The sequence below is a fragment of the Mytilus californianus genome, unplaced genomic scaffold, assembly GCF_021869535.1.
Source record: "Mytilus californianus isolate M0D057914Y unplaced genomic scaffold, xbMytCali1.0.p SCAF_28, whole genome shotgun sequence".
NCBI lineage: Eukaryota > Metazoa > Mollusca > Bivalvia > Mytilida > Mytilidae > Mytilus > Mytilus californianus.
The window spans coordinates 13,184-27,347 of record NW_026262677.1 but is presented as its reverse complement, the minus strand read 5'-3'; the positions used below and the strand labels follow the sequence as shown (position 1 = coordinate 27,347).

The 14,164-nt window shown below is 31.3% G+C and overlaps 1 protein-coding gene and 1 long non-coding RNA gene across 2 annotated transcripts; both read right to left on the bottom strand.

Moving 5' to 3' along the window:
• Nucleotides 1–885: 885 nt before the first annotated feature.
• On the bottom strand, nt 886–4,147 carry LOC127732802 (uncharacterized). The gene is made up of 4 exons (XR_007996435.1): nt 4,020–4,147; nt 2,987–3,075; nt 2,138–2,250; nt 886–972 (listed from the first exon to the last, which is right to left on the bottom strand). It is a non-coding gene; the product is annotated as an uncharacterized LOC127732802 (long non-coding RNA).
• Nucleotides 4,148–4,751: 604 nt separating this feature from the next.
• On the bottom strand, nt 4,752–13,267 carry LOC127732801 (uncharacterized). The gene is made up of 4 exons (XM_052241973.1): nt 13,095–13,267; nt 12,139–12,300; nt 11,110–11,256; nt 4,752–4,764 (listed from the first exon to the last, which is right to left on the bottom strand). Exons 1-4 carry the CDS (start codon nt 13,166–13,168, stop codon nt 4,752–4,754), a joined length of 396 nt encoding a protein of 131 aa, XP_052097933.1. The 5' UTR covers nt 13,169–13,267.
• Between the last annotated feature and the right edge of the window lie 897 nt (nt 13,268–14,164).

Sequence of the window (14,164 nt, the reverse complement as noted above, 5' to 3'; positions counted from 1 at the left end):
TATGAACACAATCATGTAGAATTGTTATAGATCTGTATTTGACATTAGAGTTTTTTGTTTGTTTGAAGAATGCATTTAAAAGTTATTTTGATGACCCCAAGTATATTCTATGGTAAATTTTCCTTTATTTTTGACTTATTTACAATTCCAGTAGTATGACTGACGGAAAAATATATTTGACTAAATTTTATTCACCTAAAGTATTGATGTTTTCAGAAAATTTATGGAAAAAGGTAGCCAATAATCCGGTTTTTCATTTATTAAGAATGGTGGTATTATTTTTTTCTAAATATAAAAGATATAACATTTTTCCTGTGATTTCTTTGTTTGGTATAATAATTAGTTGATTTTGGAATTATAATAGTGCTTTAAAGACTTGTTATATTTTATTAAAGACATACATTTCCAGAGGTGACTATTACCAGTAGTGTCTGTGATCTGAGCACTTGCCTAACCAAATACAAATTAGAATGTAAAATTAAAATGTAAAACATTTCCAGTAGTTTTTTCACTTACCAAATAAGTTTTGTAAAAATCGAATATTATTAATTGAGGATAACAATTCTTTTTCAATTGTGCTGATCTCTATTTCTTACCCCAGGTGCAAACTTGGACTGTTCCCTTTATTGTGTTTAACCTGAACACATAGCTTAACTATATAGTATGCCCTTAAATCAGGAATTAAATTGTTTATAATTAAAATGAATTTTAAATCTGTTAATAAGATAGACACCATGTTTATAATTATGACGAAATTGTCTAATAGATTGGTTTGTAACCATGGAACAGCATCCACCATTTCTACAATCATGAGATACAAACAAAGAGCCCTCAATGATATTGTAAGGCAAGCTTTTTCTTCTTGTGGTGAGTGTAAGGCTTGCAATGGAATAAGGGATCTTCCTGGTGAGGTATCATCAACAAAACAGTAACATCTGAACTGGTTTTGCAGTCAATTTTACCATAATTAATCTGAAAAAGAACATTTTAAAGATACTTTATCTTTCAAAAAAATAACAACTTTAAATTTGAATTGTTTGCATAATTTATGATATTTTGCATCTTTTACAACAATTGATTAAGGTAGGTGTAAAAACTTTAAATTTGGATCTTAAAATTTAAAACTTTTAGATTCCAACCAATAAAAATCCATAAAAAAAATCATTTATAAGCATTTATTAATGTATCTCTACCCCTTGGTATCAGTTTATTGTTTTAATTCTAAAAATGAACAATGAACTTATCAAAAGGAAAAATTTTCATTATTGAGTGATTTATCTGGGGAAATACATAATAGGTGTGTAACATCTGATTTTTGTTTATAATAGGTGTGTAACATCTGATTTTTGTTTTTGTTTTAAATCACCCGGAGATGCACAGATTAGTTTTTAAACAGACATGTTTATGTAATAATTTTTGATAATAACTTAGTGTTTTCATCTTAAATTGAACATGTTCATATCTCTAATATGGCAATCATTAGCTTGGAACTATTGGACAATGAACAAGCTCCGGGGTTTAATGGTATTCATCCTCATATTGTATTATTTCATACTGCACTCATTCTATTTGAGCAGTCAAAATGCGTTGACTGTATATTTCTTTGTCACATACCGTCACTGACCTGATATCACTTTTCCTCATAAATATTTACCTCTTCAACCTGTTCTTGTTTCCAATGTTACAATGATGCGTGGAACGACTCAAACTTAATTATTTCATATTTTGGAAAAACATATTTCATTTGTTAATAATATTTGTTTGAAATCTATAAATGATTTATGTATAGTTGATATTTTAGTCCATACTCAAACAAATTTGTTCACCATCGATTGAGGGTTTCAACAGGTAATGTACAGTTCACTGTGTTGCATATTTCTCCGCCTGATATGAGGCCTTTTAAAGGGCGATTTTTCACAATATTTGAATCAAATAAATAATATTAACACATTAAACAACAATTGAAAATGTTTTTTTCTAGATTGCAGAGCCTCGCATTTCCCTGTTTCTAAGCCTCATCCTTATATCGTTGAAATGTCAAGTCAATGCACTATAATGGTCTATCTATCATGATTAAAGCATGTGAGAAAATCACAGTGAACAACCTTGTCTGGAATAAAAAAAATGGCATACTTACATGGTCATCTAATTTAAAATAAACAATTTCTCCAATGTTTAATTTACTTCCATCCTTCCTTTTCATGTTTCTGATTTCGTCTCCTACATTTCTTTTCACTCCTATAATTTGTTCTAATAAAAATTGTAAAATGTCAATTTATTTAAGAAGACTATAATACATTTAAGTGATATCTGCTAAATTATTTAAGAATTCAGTTTTATTGTATAGAAAATGGTGTTAAGTGTTTCAAGAACAGCTGAACATATATTTCCTTTCATTCTTCCCTTTTAACTTATTTATTGACTCATTAAAATACTATACTTTGACTTCTAATGATTTGACTTTTAATTGTTTAACATTACAGGTGCCATTAGTTAAGGAGAATAGGCTTACAATTCTATAGCATCTGATTTCAACTCCCAGTTTCTTGTGGGAAGTCATAATGCCTAAAACTTTAGCTTTCAGTGTTTTGGTTTATAAATTTATCCTGCAATTAGGTGTCTTATCATACATTAACAGCCCAACAGATATCAACAGGGTGTTCTGTTGTGCAGTTTCAGAGGAGCTGCGATGACAAACTGTTGCAGTAGTATATTGAGGCAAATAAGTTCAAAGGGGCATTACTCCTAGAAAAAAAAATTGAATCAATTTCTTGTCAATATGCACACCTTCAAAGTATGTCTTTATTATCTACCAGTTTCATGAAATTCTGGTGTGTGGTTTAGAGGAGTTGCGATGACAAGAACAGGACTGATAGACTGACATAAGGACAGACAACGGGTCAAAAACATGATACCCTCTGAAACTTCATTCAAAGCTTGTAGCAACTTTAAAAAAAAATTATTGTATCCAAAACTAAAATCCTACCATCTTCTTTCTGTGTCCTATTTCCCATTACAAAAGTTTGAATCCGTGGATGATTTATCTCTTCAATTGTCTGTTGTGCAGGTTGAACTCTGTAAAAAAATATATTACTTTTAGTTCCCCTGTATAAATTGATCAATTCACTCACAAACAAATAAAAGTCTGAAGTTTGTGAGTGACTTGGTCCAGTTTCTACACCAATAAATTCCTTTAAAAGGTGTTTACTCCTTATTATAAGTTATATGGTTCGCTACTGACCCCTACCGATCCATAGAGGGTTAGTAAAATCCATAGGGGGTGAGGCCGGAGGCCGAATCACCTATGGATTTTATTCACCCTCTATGGTCCGTAGGGGGTCAATAGTTAACCGTACAACGAATTTATCGTTCGCTGGACTTTTTCTGCGGCATTTTACTGAAAAATAAACAATGAAACACAACAACAGTAATAGATGACGTCACCATAAACAGTAGATGTGACGTCATGAACCCCCTATGAAATTTACTAACCCCCTACGGATCCATAGGGGGTCACCACGTGACAGCTTTAAACCAATCAAAACGTGATAATTTACCCGCCGTGCGATAAAATTCTTTAGAATTGGAGATAAGGAATACATTTAACCATACTCATAACCCATATCACACGTAAATTCTATATTTGTGAAATTGAATAAGCCTAGCGCAAGAATATATATGTTGGTTAACTAAAATATATGTACTTCGTGAATTTGCTATCTGATAAAGAATAAACTACAAAAACTCTTATTATCATTCAAAAAAATGTTTTGTGTTTATTTTTTTATTTAACGATTAACGCTAAGTGAAAATAGATTTTGTTAACCTCGGTCCAGATTGTGTTATCATTGCCACCATCTTGTTTACATTGGTTATGAAAAGAAGTTAGGTCAATGTCGTCTATCGAAAAAAAAAACAACATTAAGAACAGCTACTCGAAGTTTTCTCGACTAATATCAATGTATTCCCAAATATGCAAATCATATAAGAATTATCACATGATAAATGCTGTCCTATACCTTTTCCCATTTGAAAACCATGTCCCACTGTCAATGATATGGCAAACTTCCTCAACATGAGCTAACTTCAAAGCTGTGTCTTTGTTGGCATTGTGGTGGTTTGTAATGCTCTGAAAATGTTTGACTATACCACACAAGCTTTCCCCTGTCTCTAAAATAAAAAAAATAATTATACAATTGTAGGTAAATTGAAAAATATGTCAAATTAATAAGTTGCATTATATAACATTCAGTTCTTAATTTTTACAATTCTGTGTGGTCTGAGTTGTCTTTTTGTCTCTTCATCTTATACATGTCTTTCAACAATTCCGGATATTTTTTTTTTACTTTTCTCAATTTTGAATTTTTTTCAATTTGAAAATCGTTTTAACAATTACTTGACTACATGCTTTTATATGCTGGAATATCAATCCTGTTAGAATTCAACCAAATTGTAGTTTGTTTTAAAAAAAAATCAACTGATAAATTAGTACTAAAAAATCCAAACATCTTGAATAGCAAATTAACAAATAATCAACAGCTAGGTGTATAAAAATAACATTTATTAACTTTTACCAGTAGTATAACCTATAGGGACCCCATGAAGTCTGATTTGTTGCTCAGTATGGAGATTATGGTGTATTTTCTGTTTTTTCAATGTTTCTGGAAACTGCTTGTAAATGTTTTCATTAAATTGGTACTGCAGATCACCCAGCCTAGTGAGTTCCGATTCCAGCAATTTCATTTTGTTACTCAACTGAACAATCTGAAAATATAAATATAATAATAATTACTAATGAACCACAAACCCAGTGCTGACATGAATATTAATTATATGGTCATATGTATAAATTAATTGTATGAAAAAGTATGAATTATTTGAAATACGAAGTATTTTCTTATCCCAGGCATAGATTACCTTAGCCGTATTTGCCACAACTTTTAAGAATTTTGGGTCCTCAATGCTCTTCAGCTTTGTACTTGTTTGGCTTTTTACTTATTTTGGTCTGAGCATTACTGATGAGTCTAATTTGCTCTAAATGCTTTGGTTTCAGAGATATAAGCCAAAATCTATATTTTACCCCTATGTTCTATTTTTAGCCATGGCGACCATCTCGGTTGGTTGGCCGGGTCATCGGACACATTTTTTTAAATTAGATACCCCAAGGATGAGTGTGGACAAGTTTGGTTCAATTTGGCCCAATAGTTTCCGAGGAAAAGACTTTTGTAAAAGTTAAGACAACGGACGACAGATGCCAAGTGATGAGAAGAAAGGTCACTTGGCCCATTGGGCCAGGTGAGATTAAAACACATTACTATAACACCAGAGACCATAATTCTGTAACTTTTAGAACCAGAACTAAATGCAAAACTTTAAATCAAACATAAAATCAGTATCTTTAAGCACGAAAAAAAAATTATGGAAAGCTCATACATAGGTTATTTAAATAATAATTTGTGTCACAGTAAGTACTCATTGAAATAGTAAATTATGTGTTAAGCAAACATCAAACTTTACTGTATACTGCATAACTAAACTATTGTTTAGCAACAAACACCAAGAGATGATATGCTAGTTTTCATATGTAATGTATACCTATAAGGGTTTACTTTTATAAATTATTACTTGGATGGAGAGTTAAATTATTGTCTCATTGGCACTCATACCACATCTTCCTATATCTATCTACAAAGAAAACTAGGCCAATAAGTGCCTAATTTTCTGGAAAGAAGTAAATAAACAATATAAGGTCAATGTCAGAAAAATATAAACTTTTTTGTATGAGGCTGAGAAACTGGGGAAGGGTGCAACTTAAACTAATACAATGATAGCTTTTTAAATTGTAACACAAATGTCCAACTTATTTTCATCTCTTAATGAACTACTGATTGTGGAGAAAGTGTTCCATGATGAAATTGACATTGCACAAGGTCCAAGGACACAGTTATCGTCCTTTGGTTTTCGTTGTCTACAAATATAGTCCCTAGTGTGAACAGTGTATAACTTGCATTTTTTTTTGATACACTTTCCCAATTTATTTCTTGATATTTTATGCATGAAATATTAAGTAAGGGGATGAAATTACATGTTAAAAAAATTTGGGTGCTGAATCTTTATGTTAAGTAGTGATTTGATCCAGTTAAAAAAGGTCAAAAATTAGAATGTCTGAAGCTGTCAAACTGAATTTTAGCCCCCCTTAACACAGAATTGTCAACATTTTGAGTTAGAGCTGGTAGAAGTTCCTATAATTTTGATATTATTTGTATCAATAGTAGTACACTACACTGTAAAAATCTTTTTAAGATAGAGCAGGTGCGATTTTTTTAATTTGAATTTATTGTCTAAAAGAAATGCACTACGAAATAACTGTGTTCTCGGGCCACAAACTATAGCTGTGTTACTTTATTTAAGAAATAAACACAACTAGTTGCAGTATAAATGAGAATATTTTCCTAAGAATGCTTCCTTTTGCTTATGTAATATAAAACAATTTATCAAAATAGTTATGATACTTGTAAGATAGTTAAACCTGTTAGTTTTACCTACCTCAGACAATAGACACCAAAGTTTTACTATTTCTTTACTAAATCCTGCGTGATGAACTGTAAAGGGTGCAAGTTGTACCTAGATTTAGAAATAAAAATGCTCTATGCTCTACATTAAATATACATTTATGCAGTATTTTTATTATTTCAAACAAATACTGCATATGGTAACACTATTTTACTTGTTGATCGATTAGTTAAAATAGTTACAGATTACAATATGTCTATATAGTTTAATCATTGGATTAAAAACAAAAGATATTTATAGATTATCGTTGATCATCTCAAGAGATTGATTTTCTTGCTTCAGCTGGACGGGGAAAGTAAGATAAGCAATTGAGTTGAGATGACCAATGATAATCTCTTTATCGCTATTTAGCCTATGAAGATGTTGTTAATTTCCTGGACAACAGCACATGTTCCCTTAATTTCTAGCGATAATTTTCATCACTCAACTCTATTTTCATATCACTGACGACTCCGCTGAGAAAGGAAATTATCAGTCAACAGGATCAAAGGAAAATTCGTAAAATAGCAATAACAGTATATATTCTGGAAAACTGGAAAAAGCAAGGGTATATCAGATGGTTTTTTTAACCCTAATTGGAACCTCAACGTACATTAACTGTTACTATGATACAGTTCCAAATGTGTAAGATGTTATTTGCAATAGGTTTCATGGATAGATGCAAAGTGATGATTATGACAGTCACAATAGTTTACATGGTCTGTTTCTGGATTCAACTGCAATTTCCCATGCATTGCTAAGTAATAAGTAACACTCAATTGAAATCACCAATCCACAACTGAATCCAGATTTCTATATAAAACATATAATTCTTTAATGGATTCAGCAATTTAATGAGTTGGCACTTACAAATGACCTGAAGTCTTTCCCTTGGCTTGATTTGTGATATTTCACAAAGTTTTCTCCACATTTGTGATGAAAGCCCTTCCAGTCAGCTGCATTTAACGTTAGCTGTAAATTTTCCTGTAAGAAAGAACCAGAAGTATTAAAAGAACCAGAATTATCTTCAACTATCCTTAGCCAGCAACAAAACGGTTTTGATTATGCAATCTTTACCAAAAATGTTTTACCAAAGATTGATCTTAAAGTGTGCTGTGATACAAAACACTTCATAAATTTAAATACAATGTATAAACATTTCATAAAGATAAGCTGGCTTTTTATCAGCTGGAATTCACAACTGTATTCTACAATTTTCCAATAATAGAGACAATTACTCAGGATCCATTAAAAGTAAAGGGAATACATATTGTAAATTCGCCTAATCAGAATCTAAAGGACTATGGGTAATCTCATTGTTCGTACACCACCAAAATGAAAATAAAGTCACGTCATTGGTTGCATTTCTATTGTTTATCACGTTTTAAACCAATCACAACGTTTTGGTGTACGCTATTGTAAATATTACCCAGAATGCATTAGATTCTAAAACGGTATTGAACTTATTCTGACATTTGCATAGCTCAGTCCAAAAGTCTCAATGGTTAAGTTCAAATATGTATTTCATATTTCATAATTTGTTTCTTTAATGGACAATAGTATATGTCAATTTGATTTCAATGTATGTTCAGTAAATAATAATTAATAAATATAAAAAAGAAGATGTGGTATGATTGCCAATGAGACAACTCTACGCAAGAGACCAAATGACACAAAAATAAACAACTATTAGGTCACTGTACGGCCTTCAATAATGAGTAAAGCCTATATATACACATTAACTTATGATCAATAATCATTAAAATTGAGTTAATTTTTACATTTATAATTTATAACTTGCTTTCATAAATGTAAGTTGCAGATGTGTCAGTATAATAACATGTTTTCCATATGAAAGAATTTAACAACATTATGTGCCATTATGTGTTTGACCCAATAGAAATAATAAACATTTGATGCTTCAAAAAATTGTGGTTATAATGCACCAATAGATACCATAGCTTGGTGTTGAGATTAGGATTAAGAATTTGAATCACACTAATTAATTTTACTTAGAACATAGACCTGTGAAAAAAAAATTATATTGTAGGCATCCAAAAGAAATAAATCAGCTAGACTATTACATAAATAAATTTTATAGTATTTAAAAGAATGATTAGCATTAAAACAAAAGATATCAAGTCACAATTACCTTCTGCTGGTCAGTACAGTTGCCTAGCATACATTTTAATAGGATTGCAACTTCTCCTAAGTATATGCAATGAAGCATATCTGGAGGAATGTCCCTGAAATTATAATTAAAAAGAAAACAATAATTAAACAGTGCAGCTGGTTGTTTAGCTTTAGTAAAACTGTGGATTTCTTGATATCATATGTGATACCTATTGTAAGAATATTTTTATTGCAGTTTTATTATAAATTATTGATTAAATCAATAATGAATCTTGATTTAGGTGTAACAAATTTACAGAATACAAATATATATGGTTCTTAAATTAACTACCCTGCACCTGTACCTTATGATTTATTGTAAACATTACCGTAATCCACAACTTCTGTCTCAGAAAGTTAGACATAGGGATAGTGATCCAGCGGCGGCAATGCCAACTAACTTTTTAAAAGCTTTATGATCTAAGAAGTTGGAAGACATGCATGTTTCATACTTTGTTTATGCCTCATGTTCATAAGCTTTTGCCTGTCATACGTCCATTGTCCTTAACCTCACTTTCATGGTTCAGTGATTATTTGAAAAAAAAAGTTCAGATTTTTTGTAATGTAAACAATTGGCAGAGCTCAGCATTCTCAACATTCCTGTGTATGTGTGGGCCTCACAATATATATGAAGTGTGCATGTCCAAAGCTAAGTTTCAATTTTCAGTGCATGTAATTGTTTTTGCTTCTTGTATATATAACTATAAAATGATTATATATTGTAATTCTAATAATGCTTTCACACCATATATAATAATATATAATAAAGTCATGCATACCTGTGTGGATCCCAATGAGCAGCTTTGTTCATTTCTTCAGCCAATATTTTCTTTTTTATCCCAGTCATTGTTGATGTTTCTGTACTATTTTCAATCTCTTTTAGAATTTCCTCAGTTTTATTTTTTGTTCTTAATTCTCCAATAAGTAAGTGGTTATTTCGATACTGACAAAAAAAGGAACAAGATAAAATATATATGATTAATTTTTAGTCATTGGGTTTTTGTAAAAAAAAAATGTGATCCAATTCAAGACCATAAAATATAGGACCTGAATAAATTAGCAGACTGGGAACATTGATGGCTCATAAAGTTTAATGCAGACAATTCTAATGCAATTTTTATGTAACAATTTTTTTCATTGGCTAAAAGTTACCATCAAATCCACAGTTGACCAGGCGTAACTAAGGAGGGACCCGCCATTTTGAATTGATTGAATCAATAAATGTTCAATTACTAATATCATCGAAAATAAAACAACACCTACCTCGAATTCACCGTTTTAATGTAATTTTATCCGAATTTGAATCGCAGAGGTAACGTAATAACGTCCAGTTTGTAAGTTTTCATTTGTATGACGTCACGTTTAGCCATGACGTCTTCGAGCCAACATCATTCGCTAAGTTTCGCAGAATTTATTTTGTATGTCAAATTTATACATTTTTTCAAGCTTTATCGTATTATTTCTTTTTGTAATGTATTAGAATCTGAATAACAGTACTGTAGTTAAAGAGTTGCCACCGTTAATTTTGATTTGAAGGCCGCAAATCTCCGTTTTACCGTCTCCGCTAAGCGTCACCAGTAAAACTACATTTGCGACCGTCAAATGGACAATTGACGGTGGCAACTTTTCAACTACAGTACTTTTATTCCTTAAATGCAATGTCATTTCTATCAGCAAGAAATGATAATGATCAAATTCAAGGGGAGATAATAAATATTTAAACAGGTTGTTAATGCAAATCAGTCAGTTTCAGTGCTATTTTGTGAAATATCAAGAAAAGTTTTGACGTATATTTACAATTGGTAGAGCTAAACATTCTGAACATTTTTGTCCCTTTCAGATTTTCAATATTTATAACAGCTTCAAAATAATAAACAAAACTTGCTTTTTACCCTTATGTTCTATTTTCAGCCATGTAGGACATGTTGGTTGGCAGGTGGGGGTCATCAGACACATATCTTAAAACAAGACACCCTAATAATGATTATTGCCAAGATAAGTTCAATTTGGCTAAATAGTTTCATAGAAGAATTTTGTGAAAGTTTAAGAACGATGGCAGAAATTACCAAGTGATGGCCATGAGAGCTAAAAGAGGATTTTAGTTTTTGGACAAGTAACCCAAAAGAGCTTTAAGCAGTGTTCATGAACTTTTGGGAACTGTTTATAGCTATTGACATGAATTTCATATTGTATAAGTCATAGATTTAAAACTGTGTCCTGTAGACCTAGCTTATTTCAACAGAAGAAAAAAAGAAAACAATTTATCATATGTCAATAAACCTTTATAATATTACACAGCAATGGAAAAAAGGAAACCTGAGACTATTGTTGACTCATGATCAGATACTATTTATCAGTGATAATATTTATCATTAATTGTCTTACCCTGCAAAATCTACAGTTTTCTTTAGCTGCAGCACCCATGAGTGACAAAATTCTGAGGCCATACTGTTGTCCATTAACCCAACTGCTATTTGGGATGTTACAATAACATTTTTATTGTAAGCTGCATCATACATTACTTTTCCTTCACTAAAATTTAAATACATTGATCAAGTTTGGGATTTCATGTATTCTGATTTGACTCAAAATTCTCATATTTGATTTATAACAATGTAAAATATTTATCCAAATTATAAAAATTCTAAAATAAACAATATAATAGCTCGATAATATGTAGCTTCATTTCTTGTGTATTTTAGTCTAGGCGCCATATAAATAACTGTCAATTGGACCACTGATAATAAGCGATATAAATCATAGCGCTATAGACAGTTAACCAAAAATCAATGCAAACAATTTGAAAGAACAAACATTAAGCATTCATTGTACATAGATATAGGAAGATGTGGTATGAGTGCCAATGAGACAACTCTCCATCAAAATCACATTTTATAAAAGGAAACCATTATAGGTCAAGGTACGGTCTTCAACACAGAGCCTTGGCTCACACCGAACAGCAAGCTATAAAGAGCCCCAAAAAATGAATAGTGTAAAATCATTTAAACATGTATATTTATTTAATGAATTGATTAAGGCAAATTAATTAATATTTTTCAATTGATTGGTTTTATTGTCCTATACAAGTATATATATGGTTTAGGTGGGGATCGGGCCCATAGTGTTCTAGTTAACCCTTCCCTTATTCAGGCCCCTTAAAATACCCCTAAATAGACCCCAATGCACAAACGAGAGATCGATGACTCCGCGAGACATGTTATTGAGTTCTTTTCAATGTTTGTCTCTGTTCAACCTAAATCTGATCAGATAGAGATGAAGTACTAGCCATTAGCAACTACCACCTTACAGGTGTTGCTCTATACTGACCCTCTCTTGTAAAAATATACACATCAAAGAGTCTTTTTCTTGAAAGTATTTTTTTTTTCTATTTTGCTAATTAATGTTTACACTTACTAAAACATGTCATTCAAATCATTCACCACAGGTGTAACGAATGACCTGTCTTCTGGTTTTGTTACTCCAATGAAATGATGTGATGATTTCTTCATCTTTTCAGAAGTTGGTAATCCTGCCAACTGAAGAGTCCACACACTTAATGGGTTCCATTTTTTTGACCTGTATAATGTTTATATAAGTAATTGTCTTATACAGTCTAATGAAGTTTATGTAAGCAATTGTAGGCTTGTGTACACAGCTTTGATCATGTTGATCAACAATGAAAAAAATCCATACAGTATTTCCCACATGAAAAAATGTCACTATTCAACTGAGAAAACAAAAGTTTTAATTTATAACAAAACAATTTACGAAAAACAAATATGGTTTACACTAGTTCAGTGGTTTCATCAGAGAAGTCAAATTGAGAATGGAAATGGGGAATGTGTCAAAGAGACAACAACCCGACCATAGAACAGACAACAGCAGAAGGTCACCAACAGGTCTTCAATGCAGCGAGAAATTCCCGCACCCGGAGGCGTCCTTCAGCTGGCCCCTAAACAAATATATATACTAGTTCAGTGATAATGAACGCCATACTAAACTCCAAATTGTACACAAGAAACTAAAATTAAAAATAATACAAGACTAACAAAGGCTAGAGGCTCCTGACTTGGGACAGGCGCAAAAATGCGGCGGGGTTAAACATGTTTATGAGATCTCAACCCTCCCCCTATACCTCTAGCCAATGTAGAAAAGTAAACGCATAACAATAGGCACATTAAAATTCAGTTCAAGAGAAGTCCGAGTCTGATGTCAGAAGATCTATTTTCATATTTAATGATAGATAAAGAACGATCCACAATGACAATAACTTTCACTAACCCTTTTGGGGGTATTGATACCTGTTATCAAATCACTATTTTAAAATTTAAATAATTTTACAATTTCTTGCATGTTTATACTCTATGTACCTGTTACCACTTGTGTCATCTACAAATATATTTATAGGAACTGTGTATATGTCCATGTCTAGCTGTTTTGACATCTCAATCAGATTTTGTACTCTTTCAACATCATCACCCTCATACACCTAGTGAAGAATAATAGAAAGTGAAACAAACATCATCCAAAATACACTAAAAACTTAATTGATTTTTGACCTAGTTTTCTCTCAAACTTTTTTGAGAAAAAAAATAACGTTTCATGTATTTGCCTTATCTCATCTGTCATGTCATCTGTCTTGCTGAAGATAATTATGTCTTTTTGATTCCATAAAAATAACCATTCAATAACTTGACAAACAGATTAATGAGTAATGTTTTTGCTTTCCCTGCTAAAGTACTTACTTTTTTGTATAATGATTAGTGACTGAACATATGTTTTTCTTTTAAACTAGTGGCATACTTTTTTTAAAATTAATTTTATTGGTAATTTTTGTTTTAGTAATTACTTATATATAGACGTAGTGTCCCGTACGAAATAAGTAGTAGGATTCCACCTAGACACTAGTAGGAATGTAGTAGGAATCTACCTAGAATCAAAGATTCTGTATAGAAAGTAGACGGACAGGGAAAATTAACAAAATTCTGACTGGATTTTTTTATTTTCTCACTAGCAAAATCCTACCATCTAGCAGGAATTTTAAAAGTCTGTATGGATTTTTTTCTGTTTTGAAAATCTTAAGTGGGAATTTAGACAGGAAATATGATTAGATTACTCATTTTCCTACTACAAGATTCCTACCAGAATTTATTTAATCCTACTAGAAAATGTTTTTACATGGAATCTTTTTAATTATCTTAAACTGGATTCCTGTTTGCTAATGACACAAATTTTGCTGTGTTGACTGCAACCAAGTTCCAGTTCACAAATTCAAAAGTTAGAGGGTAGAAGAATGAAAAGTTGTGTTGGAACACAACGCTGCAAGGATCAAACAACTACAATATTGAAATATGAGAAAATATGGCTCATGTTGATTGAAGGTAATTTTTATACTTTTAAGGTAGATGGGGTGTCTAAATTATAATCCATAGAATTTTTT